Source organism: Cygnus olor, chromosome 20 (assembly GCF_009769625.2).
Source record: "Cygnus olor isolate bCygOlo1 chromosome 20, bCygOlo1.pri.v2, whole genome shotgun sequence".
Lineage (NCBI taxonomy): Eukaryota > Metazoa > Chordata > Aves > Anseriformes > Anatidae > Cygnus > Cygnus olor.
The window spans coordinates 10,163,781-10,190,622 of record NC_049188.1 but is presented as its reverse complement, the minus strand read 5'-3'; the positions used below and the strand labels follow the sequence as shown (position 1 = coordinate 10,190,622).

Sequence of the window (26,842 nt, the reverse complement as noted above, 5' to 3'; positions counted from 1 at the left end):
GCTCTGAGCAGGACATCCACCACACCCGTGGGCTCTGCGGGAACACAGCGCCCTGCGAGAGGGGCGTTCGCAGACTGCGGCTTGGGCCTGTGAGAAATCCCTGAGCAGGGAGAGGCAGGGCCAGTGTTAATGTCTTGAGTAGGAAGAGAGCAAGAGAGGACGTGCTCCAGTGACCGTGAAAGGCTCGAGCCCTGCCAGCCGTGTTCTGCGCGGGCAGCGCGTGTCGGAGCTGCTGGTAGCGCAGCTCCCAAAGACAATTCAGAAATGCAGCGTCCATGAGGGAAGCGGCCCTTGTGCAAGTCCCTGCTTTCACATCTTGGACGTGTGTATTGACTTTGTTGTGCTCTGCTCCTTGATTGCAGATTGGGATGGTAGCTTGGAAAATGACTCTCAAGACCCCCGAGTATCCAGAAGGCCGCGATATCATTGTCATTGGCAACGACATTACCTACCGGATCGGTTCTTTCGGGCCTCAAGAAGACATGCTGTTCCTGAGGGCTTCAGAGCTTGCCCGAAGCCATGGCATACCCCGTATCTACGTGGCTGCCAACAGCGGAGCCAGGATCGGCTTGGCCGAGGAGATTCGGCACATGTTCCATGTTGCATGGGAAGACCCGGATGACCCATACAAAGTAAGGAGGCACAGGAATAAGAGGATCAGCTCAGAACATAACCTTTCTTATACACAGCCTCTTTTAACAGAAATGTTTGCCAGACTGTTAGGTCCAAAGTTGGTATGGGATCTCTCAGGCAGCAGGACTGGCATCCAGAATGAATTAGTGCTAAATGTTGAAAGCATCCCTGGCTTTCACTGACCTCAGCTGGAGCAATGAGGTTGAGACAGGATGTCTGTATCACTCTCAAATTAAAATCTGCTCCCTTGAAACATTCTTCTTGGATGGGTTACTGGGGGTTGGGAAGGGACTACCGTTGGGAATGAGATGAACAAGCTGTTTTTTCCCTACAGGGATACAAATACTTGTACCTGACACCTCAGGACTATAAAAAAGTCAGTGCTCTGAACTCAGTTCACTGTGAACATGTGGAGGACAACGGAGAGTCCAGGTAGGCACAGACACGTCAGAATGAAAAGCTTTCTGTTCATCCTCGGGTGTACGAGAAGGTGATGTGTGTCATGTCCTTGTCTTCAGCTGGAAAGCCGTAGCTCTGCGGTGTCAGGACGTGGAGCAGCAGAGTGCAAAGCTGTGTCATGCAGTGCCTTGCTGGAGGTGGTGCTGTGCTGGCACTGTGCTGGGGTCCAAGTCGTCCCCGAGGGTCCTGCAGTGGTAAAGGCTCTAACAGCAGGATGACGATTCCTGCCCAGGGACTTGCAGTCGGAATTTTGAAAATTACTTTTCTGGTAGACTCCAGAGTAAGGACAGAAGAATCTGCGAGTGAAGGCCAAGGCCTCTGTGCATTCTAGAGGGGAAGGAAGCCGTGAAAGCAAAAAGTAAAGAAAAGAGCCGCATTGTAATCTCTTGTCCTATTTTTTTGTTCCTTTTGGCTACATTCTCTTCCTTTCCTACCCTTTTTTTTCTATAATCAGACTGCTCCTCACGTCCTGGGGGAATGACAGAGTGCTTTTCATGGGATTCCTCTCCCTTGGCATTTGTTCTTCGCAGCGCTGCTCTGACTGCGCATACATCGGGCTGTTCGTGGTGCTCAGCGAGGCTGCAGAATGAGCTCGTGTACTGGTCCTGGATGGGTTTTATGCACATTATTCTTCTGAGCCTTAATGATATTTAGTCACTTTTCATTTTCGTTGTAGCAAACCGGTTCAGCAAATCACTGGACCTTGTGACTCAAAGGCTGTGTGTGTCTCCCTCAGGTATAAGATAACAGATATTATCGGGAAGGAAGACGGACTTGGAATAGAGAACCTCAGAGGATCTGGCATGATTGCTGGAGAATCATCTTTAGCCTATGACAGTATTATCACCATCAACTTGGTAATCCCCCACTGCTTTCTGTTCTTCAAACTGTATCATCTATTTCAGCTAAAAATCCTGTAGTGCTATCCAGAGATACATCTGGGATCAGACTTTTGGTTGATGTAAATTGGCTCCTGTAGGCTTTGAGTAGCACTATTTGCACCATTACGAGGCTGGATCCATTTCAAACTAAATTTAGAACACTTTTAGAAAACAGCCATTTGGCTTCATGTCTGCTCAGTCTATAACTTACTGCTTCTCCTTGTTTTTAAATAAAATCCACACATGTTCAGCTAATGTGTTTTACAAAACAATAGGTCTGGAGTTTTGCAATGTAGATTTTATAACCTTGTAATACAAACATGACTAGTTCTATCTAGACATTTGAATCAATAGGTTTTGGCTGTGTGGTAGGACAGAAATCAATGTGATTTTTTTTTTATTTTTTTTTAGGTTACTTGTCGAGCGATTGGAATTGGAGCTTACCTTGTTCGGCTCGGGCAGAGGACCATCCAGGTTGAGAACTCTCATATAATCCTGACTGGCTGCGGAGCCCTTAACAAGGTAAGTTTTTACATTTCAGTCTTCAGAGCTATCTGAAGTGAGTTGCTGTTTCTGTGAGTTCTGCCTGAGACTTAAGGAGCTGCCACCACTGTTGTTCTGGCGGGTTCCTTTTGCTGTTAGCTCCTAGAAGAGCTGTGAAGGGGAATCCGAGAGGCTGAACCTACCCTGGTCAGGCTCCTCCTGATCAAAACGAGAGATGACACAGGCCAGATCCAGGAAACTTTCATGACTTTGCACTCTTTTTTCTTTTTTCTAAATCTTTTTTTCTTTCTTTCTTTTTCTTTCTTTTTTTTTTTTTCCTGGTGAGAAAGCAGTCCTTTCATGCGCCTGTTTCTCTTGACAAGAGCCACTATTCCAGGCATGCTGGTAGGAGATTGGCAGGGGATGCAGGCAAGGCTGCAGAATAAGGGCTTGAGCGTGAACCGGGTGAAGGAGAAGGAGGAGAAACAGCTTTTAACATAGGCTGCATGCAGTGACTGAGTGATACAAGCAGCGAAGCCCACTGACCAGGCAGCATCTTCTCCCACCCACCGTGTACTGTGATAGGGGAAACAGGGTTGTTACCAGTGTCTGGAAGACCGTGTTTTGAAATATATGGGCCAGAATCACCCTGAACTTTGCGTTAACACTGAGAAAGCACTGCAGCCTGGGGAAGAGTGTGTGAACGGCGATTTTCAGGGGGTCAAACCTGCTGGAAATCTCAGCTGTGTAGGGCAGGGGGGAATAACTCGGGCTGGAAGCAAACTCACAGCTTGCACTGCTAAAGTGGCTCTTTTTTTTTTTCTTCTTTTTTTCCTTCTTTTCCCCCCACCAGAGGCGATTTTTCTCCCTTGCTGCCCCAAGCCTATTAATATCACAGCCTCCGGCTCCTTGTCTGTCGCAGACACGGCTCGCAGCCGACTCTGCTCTCGTCCCTCTCAGCGAGGGCTTTGTTTACGTGAGAGTTGGGATTGTGCGGGCGCGAGTGCCCTTCCCCATTGTGCAGCTTTGTTCTCAGGCACTCTCCAGCACCTGGGGTGGTTGTGCTTCATCGCAAGCTGCGTTTCAAGGAGTGCCTGCCCGACAATGGGAGATAAAAGGAAAATAGTCTCTCGTTGAATTATTCCCCTGAATAAAGGGGGCTCTGCAGAGAATGAAGCATTGATCCTATCAACTCCAGGATGCAGTACCCTCAGTTAGATCTCTTACACACATCACACACACCTGCATCAATGGAAGGAAAAGAGGCATTTGAAGATCCATCCTTTAAAAAGAGATTGAGTCAGTTTAGTGCTTGCTGAAGTGGAGTATGTTGCCTGATTCCAGCTGTCATTTGTTGGGGATCGGGGTCCTGCAGAGTTTCCCAGATGGCGCAGGCAGTCTGTTCAGTCCTCCTCTCCTGCTCCCTTTCGAGGTTTAACTGCACTCTCTACCCATGGAGCGAATGTTTGTTTTTTGTAGGACTAGTTTAATCTCACTAAATTTTTGGCACTTAAAAATTAAGGATTTAGTCTAAATTAAGCACCTGACATCTGTCAGAAGGCAGAGGCAGAAGGAGAAGCTTTCTGGGGCTGACTTAGCCCATCCTGTTCCGAGGACTCCAGTGGGCTGAATCACTCCGTGTGCCCTTTTCTCTCCCTCCCTGCTCTGTTGGAAAGGCATATACTGTTATGTAGGCACTGAACCTCTTCCTGCTGAGAGGTCAGGCAAAGGAGGAACCTACGGCATCTTATCCAGCTCTCCCAGTAAGAGGACTAAAGCCCAGACCCAACAGCAAGTTGACCTGTCCTTGAACAGCAGGAGACTGGGAGGCCCCCCTCACATCTGAGCGCTGTGGGGTGTCTTGCTGGTGCACGTGATCTTTGTTTTTAAATCCCTGCAGTTCTGGTCAGAGTTTCCTGAATGGATCCAGCTATAACTGTGTCCCAGAGGTATGACAGAGCGAGGTGACCTCTGGTGCTAGCCTGAAATGCCCGAGCTCGTTCCAGCTGAGATCTTAAGCAGGATGCGAAGCAAACAGTGAATGCTAACACGTTTGCATCATCCTGCGATGGAGGCACTACTTCAGATTATACTCTCTCTCCCTGTTCTCATATCTAAACCGTTAAACACTTTTCCTGTGGATATAGGTGGACATTTGTTTGAATTTCCTGTTGGCTGGAAGTCAGGTCTCTCTCAGCCAGGGGCCAATTAAGCAGAGCCCTCCCTTGTAGGGATGCAGAGGGCCTTTGGGCACGAGGCGTGATGTGTCTTGTTCTTTTTTGCCAGTGCGTGAATAAGGCTCCAGAAGGGTCTCGTGGTGGAAAGCTGTTGTGGTTTTTCTCTGTGGAGCAGCTGAGCCTTGCTTCTTGCTCCCTTGGGCGAGATGCTGGGAAGAGCCCTGCGCAGGAAGGCAGCGCGTTCCTGGGTGGCGATGGGAAGGTCACCCACCCGAGGGGCAGGGTCTCGAGGAAAGGTCGTGGCTGAGGCAAAGATTTGGGCTTTTTCATCCCTGATTTTAATGACTGCCTTCAAAGACGTTGTACAAAACTTATCCGTGGTCTCGTGCCAGCACACATACCTTCAAAATGTCTTCTCTCTGTAAGAAGAGAGCGTGCAATGCCAAAATGTTTCTGCAGCAATGGAGACAACTAGGCTTGCAGAAAGCAGTGAGGTGGTGTTTTTTTCTGGAAAGTTGTTTGATTTTTTTGTTTTCCTGTGAAATATTGGGTTCTTTTCAGTTTACAAGGGGAGCGGAGGAGGACTGTGAGAAACATTACGTGCCGGCAGATCCGTTGCTGGTCTCGTTCATTATGTAAAACCAGCCCGAGGGTTTGGGTGCAGAGGGAAAGGTCCAGCTGCCAGCCCCAGACTGTAGCCTGTAACTTAGAGATGAGCTCAAGGTCACGATCGTTTCTAGCCGGAGCTGGTGCGTGGCTCCGGAGGCTGGTGATGGCGTGCGGGCTGTTTGCTGTGTCCGTGTCACCGCTGGGTCAGGAGGGAGGCACAGCCCGCTGAGCCAGGTAGGTTTAAGGATTCTCAGCCCCTCTGCCTGTCTGGGTGACGGGGGAACTCCGGGAGGTTCCCCGTGCTGGCGATTAAGCTGTCTTTGTTTGCAGTCCGGACCTACGGGCAAGGGAGGGAGCCGAGGGAAAGGTGTGATGCCCTGCGGCGGGGCCGGTGCTCGGCGTGCGGGGCACCGGGGCTGCATTTCATCCGTACCCCTTTTGTCTTCCCCGTTGCATTTCAGCAGGGGGTGGAGAGGTGGAAATGACATTTCATTCCTCTCCTGCGAGCGTGTGCGCGCGCCTGTGCTGAGCCCGCTGACCCCCCTGAAAATTGAAATAATGATAATGCGCGTCTCCTGACTGCATCAAAGTATCAGCACATCAAAAGCCAGGAGGCATGAAATGCAAATGATAAAGTGAAAGCAGATGGATTGTGCATGATCGCCTGATGCCCAATGAATTTTAAAAGGTGCTGGTTCACATGGGGAGAGGGGCTGAAATAAACACGTTATCCCTGCAATTTTTTTTTGTTCTTGCCGCTCACTCCTGACAATATTTTTTCACACTTCAGCGAGCAGCCACTCCATCTCCCTCCCTCCCTCCCTCTCCCTCTCTTTCTCTCCCTCTCTCTCTCTCGCTGTCTACCTCACACACGTCTCGGGTCATGTCGCCGCAGCTCCGGTGGAAATAATAAGATATAAACCACGAGGTTGTTATTTGCATAGAAATAGCATGGAGCCCCAGGCAGCATGGGAGAAGGACACAGAGATCATTTGTCTAAAATTTTAATGAAAACTTTTGCTGAGGCAGAGATTTTTTTTTTTTTTTTTTAACTTTCACTGCCTCCCCCTTTTTCCACCCCCGTACCTGCCTCCACCTCCCTCGACTCCCGTTCCTCGTCACCAGCTGAACGCGGCGCGGTTTCCTACGAGGCGGGTGACGTGCTGCCGCCGTGCCCTACCTACCAGCTAATTTCCAGCGGTTTCCTTCCTAACAGAAGTAGGCTGCAGAGCCCAGCGCTCCCCATTTACGCGTTGCTTCCATGGTTCAAGCCTCCAGGACTGCCTTTCCATTCTGTCCTCACTAGGATGTTCCCAAGGCTGTTGCTGACCTGTTTTTAATTGGTTTGCTCCTCCTTGTCTGTTGTGTTTGAAAGAAATCCCATCTTTAAGGCTTTTTCCTAAATGCAAACAGTGGCTGTCAGTCACACTGACGCCCATCCCATGAAGTGTTTCATGCCCAAAATGTGAGTGTCCCCGTGGCACCTGGGGGCTGCCATAGGACGAGATCTACCTCTGGTTCAAGCCAAGAACTGTCGCACTCTGCCTGCTCTCCCCAAAGATCTTTTGTACCTCTCTGAAGTTCTTCCCTTGCCATTGTGTGCTCCGTACTCTGACCATGTGGGTGAGTGAGAGCAGCAAAAGGACTTCTTTCCTAAAAAAAACCAAAGTTCTTCCTTTTAGTTTAGCACGTTTCCCCCTTAAGGAGGAGGCTGTGGATCATGGGAAGGGTAGTCAGAGGTGTCAAGAGCAAAGAGTCCACGTAGCAGAGGGTTGGGAGATGCACGGGTGAATTGATAGAGGCTACGGACACTGACTGGCATGGAGACATCGCAGCCTCTTGGCTGCTTGATCCCTCCTGAGATGTTGGGTGAATTCATAGAGGAACTGATGAACTTGAAGTAAACTGTGATGCTATAGGAGAGATCCGAGGGAGCTGCCAAGCACCTTAGTTCCCTTGTACTTGCGGTGTGTTTTGGAAGGTGCCTGCCAGCAGCGGTGTGGTGGCAGTCTGGGTAACTCCATCCTTGGGGCTGTGGGAAGTTTGTCCTCAAAGCGGTCTTAATTTGAACCATATTTCTGCTTGTATAACAGAGCTCAGGAGCCAGTTGACCCAATGAATAGTGCAGTTTCTGGCAACGCAAAGTGCTGGGTTTTGGAGGAGGAGGCATTTCTGAAGAGCAGCTTTAGAAGGGAGGTGTCGGTGAGGTGAGCTGGTCAGTGGAGGCTTCGTGGTTTACTAGTGCTATATGGCAGTATCTGAGAAACTTAAAATGCTAAAAACAGCAAATGTGCAATGACCTTTCTTGGGTACATCTCCCGTCAGCACGGGCACTGCAGGCGTCACCGAGCTGGGTCAGGGCACAGCAGTGTGTGTGCCAGTCGGGTGCCTGGGGGTGAGGCCCCGAGGACTTGTTGATACACCAGACCGTAACTGCTGCGAGGATTGTTTTGACAATCAGCATTTAAAACCCAGCACCCCGACAACCGCTTTGCACGGGGCCAGAAGAGAATATCCTTGTCTCATCCTGCCGGCTCGGGTCTGAGGCTCGGTGGCGCGAGGAGCAGGAATCTCCCACAGCCCGCCCGCCCACCTGTCTCCTGTGAGCGATCAGTCTTCAGCATCGCAGGCGGCAATATTTACCCTTCAGTTTCACAATCTGGAAAAATAAATAAAAGCCCGGGGAGATTGATGCTGTTCGTGGGTTTTACTGTAAAATACAGAATGTGAAAAGCTCTTTTATTTTTTTGAGATTCGAGGCAGGGACAGCTCAGTATCTGCTCAAGATGACTCCCAGTCTTGGGATTAGATCAAAGCAATCATGTGAGAGCAATCATGTGAGTTAGAACAGCAAGTGCCATCCCTGTCATTCAAAGAAGCATTATAATTATTAATGCATGATATGAATCTTTCTGTAGTGGCACAGCAAGACTATTAGGAAGATACGTATGGGCACGGGGTGTTGGGGAATGCTGATCAAAGAGGGCCTAAGCAGTGCCAGCCAGGTTCTGGCGCTGGAGCAGTGTTGGGCATCGTGCCCTTCCCCTCGCTCCAAGGCTGCCCCACTCTCGGCCCCAGCGCTGGGGGAGGCCGGAGGGGTCCCTCTGCTGCGCTGGGTGCTTACAAGGGTGGCTCCTGGGGTGGGGGCTGCTTCCCTCGGCTCTCTTGGAGCCGGTGCAGGACCCCAGGGTGCTGCTGGAGGCCCCTTGGCACAGGTCCCCATCGCTCACACCCCAGCAAAGGCAGTTGGGTTTGAGAGCCGAGGTCAGAACCGAGCTCATGGCAGGGGCAGGCTCAGCCCTGTGGTGCTGGGCGGCAGGATTTGTTCCTGATGGTGCCCGTGGGCATCAGCGGGCAGAGGCCTCTGGCTGGGGGCAGTCCTGGTGACACGAAGGTCCTCGCTCCGTGTCGAGAAGTTAATGTGAGCAGGATGGATGCCTGGGCTTCAGATGAGTGCGAGTAAACAAACACCAGCCTCCATTTCTACATTTTATTTTTAATTGCCTTTCTTTAAGTGGTGATATTTGTGTATTGTTCCCATTAGAGACAATTTACGTTCCAGACATCGCATTATCGGTCCCTTTATGTTTGCTTAGGGAAGAAGGTCTAATAGATTTCTGTTGACTTTTTTTTCTTCCTCCTTCTATCATTTTTAATACAGATCTTGATCAGTTTATCTACGTGGATGGGGCTTGTACAGTGTGGGCGGGCTGTATTTATTCCCACTAAACAGGAGCTTAGCGTATCGGCACGTATTCTGCCTGTACCTTCCAGAGAAACACCTGTGTGTTTAAAACCCTATTTATATTTCATGGAACAGAAATTGTATCCCAGTTCCTGGTGATCCTGTAGGGTATGTTTTTACTGGTGTGCTCACTCTGGTCCCTGACATCTCACTAGAGCTGAGTGGAAGAAGGCATCTTCCAAATGTGCCCCAGAATAACCAGTCGTGCCCTCCCCTCTCTCGAGCTGTCCCTAGGAGGGTATCAGGATCTGCCTCTGGCTCTTTTCTATGGTGAATTGCAGATAAATTTTCTGCCATTCTGGATGCTTGGGTGGGAACTCTAGGAACTGCATTGGGAAATTGTCGGGTATCTCATGAGTAAGCCCCAAACCATGCTGCAAAGTGAACAAAGTCTCGTTGTCCTGGTGAAAGAGGAGCCTGTGCTGGAGCCTGTCCCCTTGGCTGGTGTCTGAATGAAAGCGTGCTCTTGGGGCTCAGAAGGTGACCAAGGGAATGACCAAAACAAAATCTGTAGCATCATGGAGATGATCATTAATACCGTTTATAGGGCTGGTGTCTTGAGCAGGGAACCCCTAACTGAGACAGATGGGATTTATGAGCGCTTGGACCATGTAGAATAGGGGGCTGTAATTTTAGTTTGCAAAGTATATTGAGTCCTTTTGATTTACCACAGACTGATGGAGTGACCTTGAACAAAACATGCGGTCTCCCTACACCGTGAAAGGAGAGCTAGGCAGGAATTTTTTGACAAGACATTTTTCATTTGAGAATGCCAGTTCGCTGAAAGGGGAACTCTTCAGGAAAAAGTATCGGTTTTGATGAATTTCTCATTTGGAATTTTTTCATTTTGTCAAATGAACAGCACTTTTTTTTTTTCCCAACTGAGTTTTCATTCCGAATTAACTTTTATTTCTAATATCTACAATAAATATTTCAGAAGTCAGAAGCAAACATTATGACCCTGCCTGATACTTGCTCAGATCTCGAGATTGCAAATCTTGATTTTCTGTTGCAATCCAGAAGAGGAAGTTTTCAAAAATCCCCATAAATTCTTGCAAGATGGAAAAACCTGTTTCTTCCCACCAACATTTCATGTTGCCAGCTGCGTTAGTAAGGTGCTTTGGGATCTTCAGGCAGAAGGTACCTCAGAAGGCCAGCTGGATGTGCCTTCTCCTGCTGCCTCCGAGGTAACGTGCAGGTGCTTCTTCCCCTTCCCCCTCTGATCTCACCAAATTAAAGCAAGGAAAGGAGCCCACCGGCCAGACCTGCTTCTGGATTTGCAGTCAGTAGCCATCTCCAATAACCATCAGGCTGTCAGCTTCCCCCCCACCTCCCCCTACCTCCCACCTCCCCCATCACTCACCAAAGGAAAAAAAGAGCCGGAGCCACAGCTCGAAATATATCATGCAATAGTGTATCATGAATTTCTTGTGAATCACATTGGTGAAGCAGGTTTATTTATTTCTGAGACTTTAAATCAATACAAAGTAGGTCTCTTAGTTCTGAAGCTGGGATGGAGTGTGAAAAAATGAGCCCATTGTACTCTTAAAACTTTGGGGAAAGGAGATGACAGCTATATAATTCCATTTACCAGGCACTAGGGGCTTTAATGTGAAGGTGACAGGGAGCTCTTTGTGCATTTAGAGCACCATATCTTCTAAATAAAAGATCTGTAGACTTGATAGTGGAGTATAGCTCTGACTTTAATAATCTCCAAGCATTAGACCGAGCCAATATGTTCCCAAGTCAGAAGGGTCCCCCACCGAACGCTCGTAAATTAAAAGTGTAGGAGCTGCACACGTTCCTAGATTAGAAATGCAAGAACTGCAGCCCCTTCCCAGGCAGAGGAGGTGTCTGTGCTCACATCGCCTTGTCAGCAGGCTAAAGGCATGGGAGCAGGTCTGCCCCGGGCACGGCTCCGGCTGGCACCCGTCCTCGCTGGGCTCCCCTGCTCGCTGCTGCTGCTCTTGTGCCTCTAAGGACGCGATACGTGGGGGGGACGAGCCGAGAAATGAACACCGAAAGATCTGTTGAGGCTTGGCTGCACATAATAGCAGTCAGGTTTTAAGTTCCTGCATTGTGTTTTCTGATGAGACATTCATTCTGATCATTTCTGCCTGTTTATGAAAAATAGGCTATTTATAGTATATGCGTGTGCCTTTTCTGCTTCAGGTTTCTGGCAGATAATATAAATTGTGGGTTGGGAATTGCAATTATTAAAATTATTTGGATAAAAATCTGGCACTTATATTTGATATAAACACATGATATGCTCTGAATAATAACAGCACTTATGTTACATAATGATTCCCATTCAAGCCCTCTGCTGTCATTTTTTCAGATCTTTCATCTTTGATGAAACATGCGAGCCCAGCCAGCCTGCAGCCCAGCCAGCTTCGCAGTGGATGTCTCCGCTAACGAGCAGCTCGGTCGCTAAAAAGGAGCACCCCAAAAGCAGCTGCTCATCGCAGCTTAGAGTGCTCAGAGATGATTAATATGCGTGTGACATGCCTATAAACCTGTTGAGGATGGCCTTTTAAAGGCTGAACAGGCTGCCAGAATCCTGGCTCCCCTTTGTACTCTCCAAAAGATCCTCTAAAGTAAAACGGGGCGGCCCACTGCAGCGCTGAGAATGGCTTTTGGAGGACCAACTGAAATAGATGTTGGCAGTACTGCCGGTGTGGTTTGTAAGCATGTGCCATCAAAGGTTGTGTTATCTGCAAAATAGTGTGTGTCCTTACAGGCCTGAGCTGAGCTCTAACACGCGCTGCACTACATCTAGCGTTTCCGCCTGCCCACTTCATTGCTGTCCTCATCCTTCTGCTGAAATGGAGGCACACAGGAGGCGTTTTGTCTTGTGCACCCTCTTAAATGCACGGCTTTCTGCTCTCTTGAGAGATTTGTCTTCGGGAGCACAGGAGGGGGAAGCAGAGTGGCTCATCTGAATCCATCCTGGGCCTGGAGTGAGCTGGGGGCTGTTTGGTGTCAGGAGAGGAACGGGTGGTGGCCGTCCTGCCGCCCTGCTCCTGGTTGCTGTTGGAGGCAGGGGAGAGGCTGCAGGCACCAAAGAGGGCAGAGCTCCTTGCTGAGACCTGCCGGCACCTCCCTTGGAAACGTCAGAGCAGCTGCTGATGGATCAGAAGCAGGGAACTATATGCACAGTGCCCGGCACTGGAGTGATGCGAGGGAAGGCAGCAGTAACAGAAGTGATGCCGATGTTCAGCGGCTGCTCTGCAAACCCACCCCTTCTGCACACGTGTTTGGTCGCTAAACCGATGCCTTCGGTAAGCCTTGTGCTAACGCTGCTTCCAGCTCGGCACCTCCGAGGCTCTGTGGCTCAGCGTACCTCCCCGGCCGGCCCACGTTCAAGGCTGTGAAGTTTCCCCTTCAAACAGGTCAGATCCTGGTTGTAGCTGATGCAGGATGTAACCCTGTGCGGTCTTTCCTCCCGTGAGTTCGCTTCTAGCTTTCCCTCTCTAACTGATGTGGCGACGTTTCTAGAGCCACTCGCGGCTCTGCTGGCCACGTGTCTCACTGGGAATGTCCGAATCCTCTAACTGCAGCAGCAGTTCGGGGCCTCTCCGGCAGATGTATTCTCTTTCGCCCTTGGATATTTTCTTGCAGAAACATTTATACAGCAATATGCATTGCACCATTTAAAATTGTTAATTGGAGATTGAATTACTTGTCAGCCTTTAAAAATGTAGTCCTCCGAGGTCAGCGAGGAGGTGGTTAGCGGAGCTGGATGGATGAGCTATCGCGCTCATTTTTTTCTCAAGCCCAACCATCATCGTCTGTAAGCTGGCTTAGCCCTTCGGTGCCTTTTAACCTCTGGCACCCGGTTCAGGCTGCAGCTGGGTGTGCGAAACAAGCCGGCAGGGTCTCCGATCACCCTGGAGAGGAGAAGACACGGGGACAGCGCCAGCCGGGTGGTGTCCCTGGCCTAGCACCAGGATGGGAGCAGTTTGCTTGGCGTTTGGGCTGTGAGTAATCAGGCTCTGCTTTAGGGCTGTGCTCGCCGTGCTTATCCCTCCTGCTGCGCACAGGAGCAGCGCACGCGTCCGGACGTACGTGTCACGCAGACGAAGGCGGCACAACTTCCCAACGCGGCTCGGGAGCACGCAGCCTCTGCTGACAAACACTGACAAGTAAATACTCGCTCGCGCGGCGCTACAGAGGGATTTCATTTGCACAGCCCCTCACAATGCTCTGCCACTTCACTGAAATGTCTGGAGCACTCGGGAAAAGGAGCCGCATATTTATCTTGATCTCCAAAAGGGGATTTAAGGGCGAGAGCAGGCGGTATATTAGGCTGTTTTCATTGCCTGTCAGCGGTGGTAAACCTGAGCTGTCTGCAGCGTCTCCAGATAAGCAGCAGCAGAGGCCCGTTTTGCATGTACATACGTTTGCATTAGTTCATAGATGGGGAGTTTAAATCCTCTTTATTTTTATTTTCCTCTGTGGAAAGCGTTTAGCTAGACTTGTGTCTGGCATCTGGAGGCCTGTGCTTTCCTTTTCTTTGAGCCTAGATCTACGCTGCTGTCTTTCTGCCGTGCCTCTTCGTGGTGCTGACTTAGTTTGAGGAAGAGGAGGGTGTTGGAGCTTGGGAGGCAGCGCCAGGGACTGCTCTGTGCAGAGCCCTGGTGCTTGTATTCACTTCTAAATTTCTGGGCTAGTGGCACAACTTCTGTGCCTCTGTCTCTTTTGTATCTAAACCTCGGCTGCCATCTGTCTCGCAGGGGATTTTGCGAGGATCGCCCAGTGCCTGGGAAATGCTGAGTTCTGTGAAACATCAGATTACGGGGCTTTTTCTTCCAAAGGGAAAAAAATAAGGACTTAGCAAATGCTAGCATTAGGCGATGCTTTTGGTGGGCACAGAGCCATGACCCAGCCGTGATGAACTGGTGTGCAGGAAGGAAGCTAACGGGTCCAGCGTCATTTTACAGCCAGCTCAGTTTCCTGATTTCACATCCCTTTAGCACCTTCTTGCTTTCTGCCCCAAAGGTTGAGTCCTGAGAACTGTGGCGTTCCCCTGCACCGTGGGTGAGATGAGTCAGGACCCGAGCGCTCGCGGCAGGAACTCGCTCGGGCACCGCTCCTGCGGGGTCGGGGCTGCCCCGGCCTCGGTGCTGCTCCTCTCCTGGCCCCTTTTCCTAAAACGAGCTGCGCTGGTTGTTCGCTGGGGGAGGACAGGTTGTTTGTGTGCGTTTGAGGGGTTTTTAAGATCTAAATGAAGCAGGTATGTAATGCCCTCTGTCTGTTAGAAAGACTCAACCCATAAAAATAACAAACGGCATGTATTTGCTAGAATGTCAAAGTTATGAGTTTATTTTGTAATGATGTGCTCCTGCCTTCATGAGGTAAACTGGCCGTGGCAGAGGTGTTATTAGTAATATGGACTCAGTGGAGCAGAAAGCCGAGTGACCGAGAGATCAGTGTATCAGTCAGGGAGAGGGCAAATGGAAAGAGACAGCGGGAGAATGAGAAAAGAGCTGCGGTGCCTGGGCTCAGATTAGAGATGGAGCCGTGCGAGAGAATTGGAAGTCCAGCAGTCAGCCTTATTCTTCCTGCTCTCTCCGAGGAGCCGGTGGGGCTTTGTCTTTGCTGTACCCATCCCCGTGCAGCATGGTGGTTTTCTCCCCGGGTAGAGGTTTGAGTGGGTCCTGTCCACCAGGCCCCATAGCGGGAGCAGTTTTGGATTAGCGAGCTGAGCTCGGGTCAGCCCTCAGGAGACTTGTTCATGTGTCAGCTCCGCTGCCGGCTGGGAAGGGTAAGAGATACAGCTGCCTGCTGCGTCAGCTTCCCACGTGTTGTTTCCCCTGGAAATCCATACCCGAAGATCTTACCCATATGCAGGGCTGCTGAGCAGTTTGCTCTGTCCTTTGGTGTCAACATGTTCGTGACGTGCTGCAGGGATGGGCTTGTGCGCGTCTCCTTACTCAACACCTCCTTGCCACGTCTCCTCCTCTGATGTTGTCCCGTTTTTCTTTTGAAAGGTGCTTGGACGGGAAGTTTACACCTCCAACAACCAGCTGGGTGGGATCCAGATAATGCACAACAACGGGGTGACGCACGGCACCGTGTGCGACGACTTCGAAGGAGTCTACACCATTCTGCTGTGGCTTTCCTACATGCCAAAGGTAATTCCTGGCCCTGCAGCAGTGCGACGAGGCACCCCACCTATTTATTCACTGTGTTCACAGGGTTTTGGGGGTAGGGAGGGTCTCTGAATCCGTGTTTTTTTTTTCCGTGTTTGTAGCAAAATGGCTTAGGCTCTTGGTTGATGCTGTTGGGCATTATGGTACTGAAATCTACGTCAGGATTAATGCTGTTGGGCATTACGATACTGAAATCTACAAAGCCATTCTTGACCTAAGTTGCAGCAGAAACCTGGTTGAGGGGCAGCGTGGCACTGCCGCGCGTATTGTCACATCCCTCCCCGGTGTGCTGTCCTTAGTGCTCTGGGTAGCGGTATTTGGTGTAAGCGGTGGATTGTCTCTTACTGAAAAGGATCTAAAAGCTCCTCTCGGAGGCAGTAATTTGTGGGAGTTGATGTATGTTTGTAAGCTGCTCTGCAGCCTGGAAGGAGCAACAAGAACACGCAGGTCACCTTCCTTCAGGAAAGAGTGCACAGATTGAGTCAGGTGGCCTGGGCACTTTTAAAAATTAAATTGCAACCCCTTGCTAATGCTGGCAATCCTGAAGTTCAAGAGCAAGGAAAGTACAATGCATGCAAGATGATGCCGAAGGACGGGTTGTGAGAGTGTGTGGAGCACCCTGGAAGCTCCTTCAGACTCTTGCCAAGGCCGCGATCCCGTGTGGCAGGGTTGTAACTTGTGGGGAAAGAGGACTGACGAGCTGCTTTACACTCAGTGTTTGGTGGGAGAGTGACTTCCTTCAATATTTTCTTTTTCCCTTAGAGTGTGTACAGCCCTGTTCCTATCCTCAAAGTCAAAGACCCTATAGACAGAACCATAGACTATATGCCTACCAAGACTCCCTATGATCCTCGCTGGTTGCTGGCTGGCCGCCCAAATCCAAGTGAGTACACCTTTGGTGGTCAGGACATGTCGTAAAGTGTCTTGTGTCAAGGCTTTGTCAAGGATTTCTGTCTGTTACCACTTGGTCAGTGGTCCAATTTCGGCATTAAATTGTTGATATTACTCATGGTATCCCACGGCATAATTGGAATGACAAAGCCTAGAGAATTCAAGTACATCAGCAAATGAGGCAGGAGGCCTTGAGCGCTAACCCTGCAGATCTGGGTTTTTCTTTGAATCAAGCCAAGTGCATTCTGAAGCTTGAACCTATCTGCGGTGTCTTGAGATGCTCTAGATCTGCTTCCAGACTTGAAGTATTCCATTCTTTTTCCTGTCAGCAGCCAGGTAGCCCATCCAGTGCAGCTAGTCCTAAAGGACAAAGCTGGCTGGAATGGGGAGAAAAGCCTGAGGCCTACAATCCGAATATATTTCAGAACTTATAAACTAATTAGCTCTGAAAGATTTAAATATAATATAAGAAAAGATTTAAAGATTTGAAAGATTTAAATATAAATATAATATAAAGATTTAAATATATAAAAATAGCATGTAAATAATGAGTACGTGAGAACATTTACAAGTAATAGTTACTTTTATAGACTTCCTTTTGTATGGTTCAGAGGAAAGTGCATGTAGAAAAGTCTTTCTGCTAGCGGAATCACAGAGCATTCCTGCAGAGCTCGGTGAATAATTACGTTGGGAACACTGCAAACCATCGAGCCCCCACGCATGCTCTTGGGGTTGTGCAGCCTGTGTATGTACAAGCTGCAAACTGGGTGACCATTATGCCTGCCGTTATTAACGAGTTTGGGGGGCTAAAATGAGATTTGTGATAAACTAAGTTTTCTGGTTTTGGATAATATTTTTTCATCATCTCTCATGTAATTCATCCAGCTGTCTTGAGTGCAGCAAACGCTGGCTTCCAAATCGAGTGACTTCAGATTTTAATTTAGTGGAAGCGTTAAGGAAAGCAGATGATTCCCTGTGATAAGTTAAAGCAGATATCTCCTAGGTGAAAAGTTAAAGCCATTTATTAGAGGAGATATTGCCGTGATATTCTTCAAACTGACGCCCGACACGAGGCCAGAATCTAAACGATCAGCTTTGGGCTCACGATAAAGAGATAATTTTGAAATGGATGGTCACATTTTACAGTGGGGCCACAGAGGCAAGGAATGTAGAACACAGTAATTACAAGTTTGGTCTTGATAAAACACTCTCCATCCTGTTTAAGTCAGCAGAGGTTAGCTTGCTTGGATCTCCACTTTTAATTGGTTTTGGACTTGGGTTTGCAGAAGCAGAGGTGCTTGTTCAGATTAAAGCATTCCTCAGAAGCTGCGTGCCAAGGGGGAAAGCTGGGAGATTTTTTTTTTTTTTTTGGCAGAAGTTTCATGAAGTCCTAGAGAAAAGCGTATGCCCAAAGAAAGTTGTGATTTTTGTAGCTGTCTGGGTCCCACCTCGATGACTTGTCTGTGGGATATACGGCTTAGACTGCCAGGAGGACTGCAGAGAGCTGCCTGCAGGTCCCCCCTTTTATTTGTCACACCCCAAATCAGCGTCAGCAACCGGCCCAGACGGAAGAGAAGTACAGTGTAATTTGCACCCCTGCTCCCTGGGGGCATAGTTGTCACCCCAGGGTTTTATTTGCAGAAACGTGTGCAGATTGTTAGTCAACAGAGCTGGTGTCACATGTGGGTGTCAGCACCTCCGCTGCAATGCCTCTGGGGCAGGAGGGAACCCCAAGGCTGACACCATTGCTTTATAAAGGGAAAATAATACTAGTTCATAGTATGACCAGGGTAACCAATTCACGGTTAGTATGACCAGGGTAGCCAAGCCCTCACGCTTCAGGATGGAAGCTGATTGTCTGCAAGAGTCGGGAGAAGTTTGTTCCCCTTAGGGCTGCTCAGCCACCTTGGTGAGTGCTGTTCGGGAGAGGTTTGCTCCCCTGGAAGTGCTGCGAAGTCGCTGCCTTCTGTGGGCAAGTGCAAGGTCTGAGAGCATGGCCTGATCCGGCGCCGTGACACCTACAGCATCAGCTGGCGGCTTTCGCAGAGCAGGCAGGCTTCCAGTACCAACTACTTCTGTTTAATTTTTGTCAAAGGCTGTGTGAAACCCTCTCAGGCGGGGTGTCTAGTTTTCAAGTATCTCAGACTTTTTACATTTAGGTCCTGAATTTCTTCAGCATTCTTTTGTTAAAAGAAATATGAGGCAGAATCGAGGGAAAAACATGAGCCAAGTTTTAGGACAGAAATAGGCATTTTGAAAAACATCTTTAATGACTTTGCTGCCTTTTGACAAATGTTTGTTGCGTCTCGAAAAAAGCAGCTATTTATTTAAAAGCATGCGAAGTCCCTCTGCTATCCGAACCCCATCGTTTAACAATAAATGATGCTTTTGCTGATAAATGACTGTCTTTATGTAGACTAGCAAATGAAATAAGACATGATGGCTGAAGGCAGACAAATGCTCAGCTGTCTAATGTTCCCTTGTATTATAATCCGTTTAAAACTAACTAAATAAATAAAAAGACAGTTCCATGTTCTCCAGTTGGCATTTTAAACAAGTTTCAGTTGGTCCTCTTATGTTCTCTATTCTTCCTTCCTTTCCTCCTCCCTCATCTGATATTTCCTTTTTTCCCTCCCTTTCAGGTCAAAAAGGACAATGGCTGAGTGGTTTCTTTGACAATGGCTCCTTCCTGGAGATCATGCAGCCCTGGGCCCAGACAGTTGTGGTTGGCAGAGCAAGGTAAATGCTGAGACATTTTAGACGTTTGTAGGAAACATGTCTTCATCGTGCTTTGCATTTTTCTAGAACCTCATTTCAAAACTGCTAGTAAAAATAAGTCATTACTTGAATTGGATGCCTTACTTTTACTTCTTTACCACGTGAATGAAGCATGGACTGATCATTTCTTCTGTTTTGCTTGGAAGTGACAGCTCTAATGTGCACAAAAGCCAAAAAGAGAGAGATTGTTAAAAATTATAGCAGACAATACCCGCTTCTCTAGGTGCATGGTCACATAGTGAGGCCTTTTTGCAGCTGTTAATTGAAGGTGTGTTACACAGTTTATTGTTCTGCAGTCACACTTGACTTGCAAGAAAAGTTCAGCTAAAACTAGAACAAATTGCAAGAAACTCTGGAAAGGAAGAGCTTAACATTGAGATTTGCATGGAATAACTTGCAGCATTTTCCAAACCACCACCCACCACACCTGATCCTAATGAGCTGTGCAGCTCCGGAGACCTGAGCTAACTCAGGAACTGACCAAAGTACCGGGGTGTCCCGGGTGATGCTGCCTTTGATTACCAGAGGATTCGGTGGCAGACAGGGCAAGACACAGCTGCTCCTGAGACACATCGCAACAGGGCTGGCCAGCTAGGCTCTGAGCCAGTGCAGCTGTGAATCAGTGCTGCCTCTTGGCTCCGTTGCGTTGGTAGCACAAGCAACCCCGGAATATTTGGCACTGCAGGCTCCTGTTTCTCTTTTGGACTCTTTAATAAAGCCACAGCTCTACGTAGTCATCCAAAATGAAGGAGACAGAGCTCGTGCTGGGAAATAGCAATGCTTATGACATTCTCTAGAGCTCATGTGTGACATCTACAAGGATTGTGTCTATCTGGACATCTCTAAAAAGGCCATCAAGAGCTCCGTTAACACCAAGGAAAGGCCTCTGTTTCTGACAGAGGCTTCCAGATACAGGGGTGTGCTCAGCAACATGCCCCTCTGTTGCTCTTTTCTTCAGATGTTGTCTCTGAGCGCTGCTGGTCCCAGGGGTCTGAGTGCTGTTACCCCTGGAGATCCTTTCCTCTCTGAATATTGTCTGCCTTTATACATTGTTGAAAGGAGTCTAAAATACCTGCTGGCTCCCCTCCTAATTGCAGCACGTAACCTTGGGTGTTCCTGTGCCCTTTTGATACACTTCAGTATTTTTATCTGCCATCTGTACCACACCGAAGTGTTATCTCACAAGATACTCCAACCATTTAAAGGCTTTTAGGTTAAGAAGTACACCAGGTAAAAAAATAATCAGTGATTTGGCAAAGCTAGAAGGTCTCTGTCCAGGCCTCTGCTCGGCTTCACTTGCAGTTCCTTTCTTCTGACAAATTCTGAGTTGCTCTGGACTCTCACACACAAGTACATAGAATACAAATGAAGCTGACTTCTTTCAAAAGCAGTGGCACTTGGAAAAAACAAATATGAATGTATTCTTCTGGGATTGTTACTGTAAGTGCTGCCAAAACTCATCTTTTGTATGTATGTTTGGAATATGTGTGCTGTTGGCTGTAAATTGTCTTTTATTATTCTATGGCAACTTGTCCAGGGACACACTATAAAACAAGATGTAGCATCTTCATGTGCTAGCCTGATAAAATTTATATGAAGTATAATGGAAAACAGAAGTTGTTTTGAGCTGTTTTCAAGTTCAATAAATAACTGTAATACTTGGATAAAGATGTTCTTTATTAGGTCACATGGGCCCTAATACACAAGTTATAAGTTACCGATTTAAGACGGCTTCTGCAATTACGGGGTTCTGGGCAGACCCTTAATCATAGCGAATGGGAATATTTCCAAGCCCCTGGTGCACGCAGGCCGTGTCGCGCTGTCTGCCTGCAGCGTGTCACCAGCCCGGGGTGGCTGCCGAGAGCTCCTCAGCCCTGCAGGGACTGCCTGGGACAAGGGCTGTCACCGGGGCCAGGTGACTGCTGCGTGGGTGCTGCGGGAAGAGCTCCGGGGCTCCCCGGTGCCGACCTCCCAGCCTCGCCTCGCAGCATCCAGCGGCCAAGGGGCAGCGGGGAGGCAGACAGGCAAACCCAAACCTTTTCCCTTTTACCCGTCGTTCAGCCAAGCCGCCCGGGAGTTTTATAGGCAGGAGAGGTTTGGCACGGCTGAGACGCCTGCGTTGCTTGGGCGTGCAGCCTGCGGGTGCGTTTCATCAGCTGGCAGTGCCTGCAAAAGCAGGGCTTGGGAAGCCTTGGGTCTTCCCTTTTGTCCTGGGTAAGACCGACAGCATCGTCTGTGTGATGCTGGGTGAGGAGAGATGCATTTGTAGCTGTTTCATTCAAAGCTTAGGCTTCGGTTTATTCTATTTAATTCGTAGAGAGGTGTGTGTTAGTGTTCAGAAGTAGGCTTTGCTTTGAGAACTATACATTGAGCTCTGAAACGATCCAGCCACATGCCTAAACTCTTCAAAAAGGCCATAGTGCTTCTCCCTCCCCCATTAGCATGCATTATTTGTCTCTTTTGGGTATTTTGATGCAAATTGGAAAAATGGTCTAGTTGTGTAACAGTAAAAGTATGAATTTTGATCTGTTTCGGTGCTGGCAGGCTGGGAGGAATACCTGTAGGAGTTGTTGCTGTAGAAACGAGGACAGTGGAGCTGAGTATCCCCGCCGACCCCGCAAACCTGGACTCGGAGGCCAAGGTAGGTTGAACGCCTGCTCGCTTGGTTGTTTGTCCTCTGAAAACGTGAGAAAAGCGTTTGTTTTGGTGGGATTTTTTGGTCTTGGCAGTGGCACAAAAAATACAGGCCTTCCGCGCGTGGGTGCCGGTACGTGGCAGTGGCTGGAGGCTCTTGGCTCGGGGGTTGCCTTCCCCAGAAGTCCTACCTCTGTTGTGAGCCTGCTGCGATGCAGGGCGTAGGGCCTGGGAGATCTGGCAAGCAAAAATCATTTCCCTGTTCTCTTGCTGTGACCGGATTGTTTCATGCTCTTGCTGCTTTGACATTTTGCTTTTCTCCTGCCTGATTTCACAGCTGTGGCCCTACCTCCTACATCGTCTCTTCTGGGTCTTCTCCTATGCCATGTCCTTTTCTCTCACTCCTTCCCATTCTTGCAGCAGTCACAGTGTCAGGCTTCCCGTATCATCTCTTCCTAGGTAAATCAGTGGTAACACTCCTGTCGATGTAGGTGACAGAAGGATTATCCCAATTTTTCCTTGGGAAAGCAGATCTTAAGCATTTCACGTGCTGCACTCCACATTGTTGGTTCCACATTGCAGCCCTTGCTGCAACCGTTCCTATATTTTTGTGCTCTTATGCTAACAGAATTGTTTCAAGGCTTAACGATCCTTTTCGTCCCCACAGATAATCCAGCAGGCTGGCCAGGTGTGGTTCCCTGACTCGGCCTTTAAGACGGCCCAGGCTATCAACGACTTCAACAGAGAGGGGCTGCCTCTGATGGTCTTTGCCAACTGGAGAGGCTTCTCTGGTGGGATGAAAGGTAACCAGCAGTTCGGGTACCCTCGTGGTGTTGTCCTGTACCGTGCCTTGTCTCCTGCTCCTCAGAGCATTGCTGCTGTTTCCCCGCCGTGGTTTGACATCCCAAAATGGTTCTCTGGGGATGGAGCAGCCTCCAGGAGGGTGGTGGGAGCACGCAGTGAGGAGCAGAACCAGGTGGAAATATGGTCTTATTGATAACGTTGCACCCTGTAATATTGGTGTATCAAGGACTGTCTCCCAGTTGATGGCTGTGGTGGTAGTGGCTCTTCATATGAACTGAACCGTTATAAAACTGCTCGGTTAATATACAGGCAGTTAGATTTTTGTACCGCATATTTCTGCTTTAAATGGTGTGAAGTGCCAAGAATGTGAGATTGATACTATAAAATTTAAATAAGTAAAAGATTACAGCCTTTTACCTGCATGTGGCTTAACAAACACAACGAAAAGTTATGGATCCTCTAACAAAATAAAAGTTCCTGCTCTGGGGAGGCTGGCGTTGTGATAAAGGCCACATTGCTCTCTGTCTCATGAGCAGCACAAGAAGAAATGCAGAATGCAGGGACAGAACGTGGCAAAAGATTGCAAACCTCTTTCCTCTGGAAAATGCCTGTTACCTGTCAGGGTGGTTTCTGCTCCATGTCCTGCTACTGCACTCTCATCTTGACTTGTTTTCCATGCCACACTGCTTATCAGGAAAGTGGTTAATTAATGAATACCTGGTGGTTACACAATTATTTTGCCTTACTGTGTGAGATCTGTCGGCTTTGCCAGTGCCTTTGCTGGGACCATTGCTCAAAAACTGAGTGTAGCTTTGGAGTTGGAACTAGAAGCCCAGGGTGGAAAAGAAGATGCGAAGATGCTAATTTTTGTGAAGATGCTAATAGCTGTACTGCACATCCCACTTAGCTCCACGCCAGCTCATGGCAAGAGGAGGAGGAGAGAGGCATCACAGAGCAGGGAGAGACCAGGGCACCGCAGTCTGTGCGCTGGCCGGGGCATTTTCTGCATCTTGGTTTCTGCTGAAGGGCCTCCAGACCGAGCGTCGGTCTCTCCTGACACTCTCCACGTTCCTTGGGGAGTTGTTTGCAGTTTTGGTTTCAGTGCTGGCTGGGGATTATGCAGGGAGGGAAAATAAACAATTATGCCACCCCTCAATGCACACAAACACACTGCCAGGAGCCGACTGCACTGTGGGTAAAATGACTCCAAAATTGTGTGTAATGAGTAGGAAAAGATTAGAGACAGCTCTTGCTATGCTGAAAATTGACATTAGCGGAGGGGGAAGAAAAAAGAAAGCAAAAAAAAAAACCCTCTTTACTAGTCGGCCTAGGAGGTCTAATTCAAGCGGTAAAATAAATAAATAACTAACATAAATAAAGGCATATCACAATGGTGCTGGTGGTTTCCCCAATGAGCTCTATCTGGCCGGAAGGCTATTCAGCATAATGCAAAATTAAATTATAAAAACTGGCTTGAATATTTAGATGGAGGAGCCATTTGGAAGTGGTTTATTTAGGCGAACCGGCAGTGACCCACGACAAGGAGACATCAAGCGTGAAATTTACTGGAAATTAGCACCAGGGTCTTGGACTCGGCATGAATAGTTTGATAGCATGCAAATCCCCGCGACATTAAACTGCAGCGCTGCTTGTGCTACAGGGTCACTCGCAGTTGGTTTTTCATGTTTTACTTATTATTTTTTCCCGGGACAGGTTATAAATAACAATAAAAAAATTTAAGCAGAATGAAAAGGCTGTTTTAAATCTCTGATTACCTGGATGGTGAATGACGGTATTGCTTGTATGTAATGGGTTTATGAGGGCCATTATGTGTCTGCAGCCAGTGTGTGCCTGGTGTTTACCTTCAGGTCCTAGCTGATAATCCAGCCAAGCTGATGAGATCCGTTCCAGCTTCGGAGGTTCAGGGCACGCTGCCCGACACTATGGAAATGCAAAAAGCTGTCTGCAGCCTTTCTAGCATGCTTGATGCATCTGACGGCCAATATTTACACACACGGTGTAATGATAACAGCTTCCAGCAGATTTCGTGTCTCTGTGTGGCAGGCGCTGATGCACGCTGCGGCTGAGCAGGCAGACACAGGACAGGAATGTGTGCTGCGAACAGCCCGCCCTGCTGGATAGCAAACACTGGCCTTCCTGGAGGATCTAGGCAGCATTTCTGTCTTACAAGCGTTTCATTAGGCTCAGGTTTAAATTAGTACAGAGCTGAAATTTGGCCCAGAAATATCAGGGTCAATTTTAGTTTTTCCAATCTCAACATCGGCAACTTCTTTGCAAGAAGAGTTGTGCAGACAGCTTGCTCTTTAGACGTGTGTTGTTCTCTGCTGCACAAAAGATGATGGAGCAGTTGGTTTCTGTTTTAAACACAGCAAGTGTGTTAGTTACAGCAAGAACACTTTGTAAAGCCTGCACCTACCGAGGCACCAGGCTGCCCAGGCAGCACAGGCACAGAGCAGTGAGCTCCTCTGGGACCTGGCACCATTCCCCACCTGCAGCAGTTGTGGTTTTCATGGTAAGAGTGGAGAGCACAGCAAAACTACAAACAAGAGGTAATTATCACTGTATGGCAAATGCTTCATGGGGTTTGGTAATATAAGGGAGGTTGTGTGCTCCGGTGGTTTGGTGCAAGGACTAAAGGCAGGTCTCTTGAGTTGTGTTGGTGGTATTTTTGTGATCTTCTTCCCTACACTTACATTTTACCCTTCAAAAATGCATGTGCTCTAAGAGTGCCCACTTTGCTGAAGTGGTAAGTGTGGGCAAACTGAGTGGTTGAGATGGCAGGAGGGAAAAACCTGCAGAAGAACAGGCTGGGGTTAATGCTCGAGACAGGTCAGGGGCCCTGCTGCGGATGCTCTGCCGCTGCCCTCGGCTCGTCTCTGCAACTCGGCACCTTCCACTGCATGGGGCTGTGCGAGGCACCACGGGGACCTTCGGCGGCAGCAGTCAGGGTGTTCTCTCTTCATCGTTTGGGCAAAGGGTGTCTGTTAGTGGGAGCTTTTACCTTAATGAAAGGGGAGATCCCCAAGAGGAGAGCAGTTTGCAGCCATACCTGAAACGAGGAAGGTGCATCCATAGCCCCCCAGGAACGCAGCAGCAGCTCTGTTGGCCTCAGTGGAAACGTAAGCAAGTGAGTGAATCCAGACGTTGGTGTAAATCCACATATAAAACACTAAGCGCGGCCTGCTGGGACGTTCCAGGAAAACCAAGTGCTGCACTGCAGGATCCCAGAAGGAGTAACTGTGTACATGACTGCATGGTGGGAAAGCTCGTGCTTCTGGAGAGCTTGAAGCCTGACCCGAAAGTACTGTAGTCACAGAAATACTTCCCTGACCGTGCTCGTGCCAGGCTTGGTAAACCCAAAGGGGATTTGGAGCTGTGCACATAAAGCATTAAGTTTCTCCCAGTTTCTCTGCTCCTCCTCCCTCTGCCTTGTTCAAACAAGTAGCACTTCTTTTTTCGAGACTTAACCTGAGTAAAATATATACCCTTGGCAGGAGTGAAAAATGTATTGCTAATTACGCAATTATTTTATTATGTAGCACTAGTAAAAAATGTCTAGTAAAGAATTAATTCAGTTAAAATAATTTGAATCAAGCAATTATTTTCTTAACATTAGAATTAGCTGAAAGTACTTCAAGTGGTTTATTACTAGCACTACATAATAAAATAATTGTGTAATTAGTAATAAATTTGTCACCCCTTTTGAGGTCTTTTTCTTTGCTCAGGACAAATGAAGAGGTTGGAGTTTTGTTTGGTGCTCAGTCCCCACTGTCTCTGCCAGAATTTGCTTTTATTCGCGATGAGAGGAAATAGGTTGTCCTTCTCCTTGTCAGCATTTGGCATGCCTTAAATAATGTGAGTTTCCTCTTCTTGGCTGCTCGGACAATGACCTTGCAAATGAACTGGAGAGAGTGCATCAGTGCCTATGGTACTAATATATAAATATATATAATATGCATAATACACTTTACATATACCCTGTCCCATTACTGTATGTATAAGTGCGTGTGTGTATTTTCCAAAGAGTCACGTGCTGAACTATGTTCGTGCTTAATGTTAAACTGGGGGTTAAATGACACGGGGACCTTGGTTGGGGTCCCTCTTTTCCCCAGCAATGGCTTTCTCAAGCGATTTAAGGGTTTTAGATGAATCAAAGTGTCTGTCTTTCCAAGACTGTTACTGAAGGCCAGCCTGTGTGCGTTGCCATATGCAACCCACTTACTTCTGTGCTCTGCATTGCTATTTCAATGACTAGAAAACGTTGGACAAGTTGGGAGGTGCTAAGCAAGGGACATCAGATGTGGTAAAGCGGTTAGAAGGTGCTGTCCTGGGAGACATATGAGGAAAGAATACCTATAGTGTGTCAAAGAAGGGAAAAAAAGAAAAAAAACAAACACTGAAAGGCTACCGGTATTTATAGTAAGCCCAGAGGAGTGGAGAAATTATGTAGGGTGATGCAAGGAGTAACAATATGAAATTAAATGGGATGGGAAAAGAGGGGAAATTTGGCTGAACGCAGGGGAAAATTTCTTCTGTTTGGCTGTGCAAATGCCCCAGGAGAAGTAGGAA

The 26,842-nt window shown here is 48.3% G+C and overlaps 1 protein-coding gene across 11 annotated transcripts in view; it reads left to right on the top strand.

Annotated features, from left to right (window-relative positions):
* Window positions 1-26,842, top strand: part of ACACA (acetyl-CoA carboxylase alpha) — a 135,164-nt gene that overhangs the window by 90,602 nt on the left and 17,720 nt on the right. For all 11 annotated transcript variants that reach the window (XM_040532346.1, XM_040532347.1, XM_040532349.1 and 8 more), the window contains 9 exons: window positions 363-632; window positions 968-1,065; window positions 1,829-1,949; window positions 2,385-2,495; window positions 14,984-15,127; window positions 15,908-16,028; window positions 18,679-18,775; window positions 21,359-21,455; window positions 22,116-22,251. In XM_040532346.1, the coding sequence (XP_040388280.1) occupies window positions 363-632; window positions 968-1,065; window positions 1,829-1,949; window positions 2,385-2,495; window positions 14,984-15,127; window positions 15,908-16,028; window positions 18,679-18,775; window positions 21,359-21,455; window positions 22,116-22,251 (1,195 nt within the window). The remainder of the gene's footprint in view (window positions 1-362; window positions 633-967; window positions 1,066-1,828; window positions 1,950-2,384; window positions 2,496-14,983; window positions 15,128-15,907; window positions 16,029-18,678; window positions 18,776-21,358; window positions 21,456-22,115; window positions 22,252-26,842) is intronic.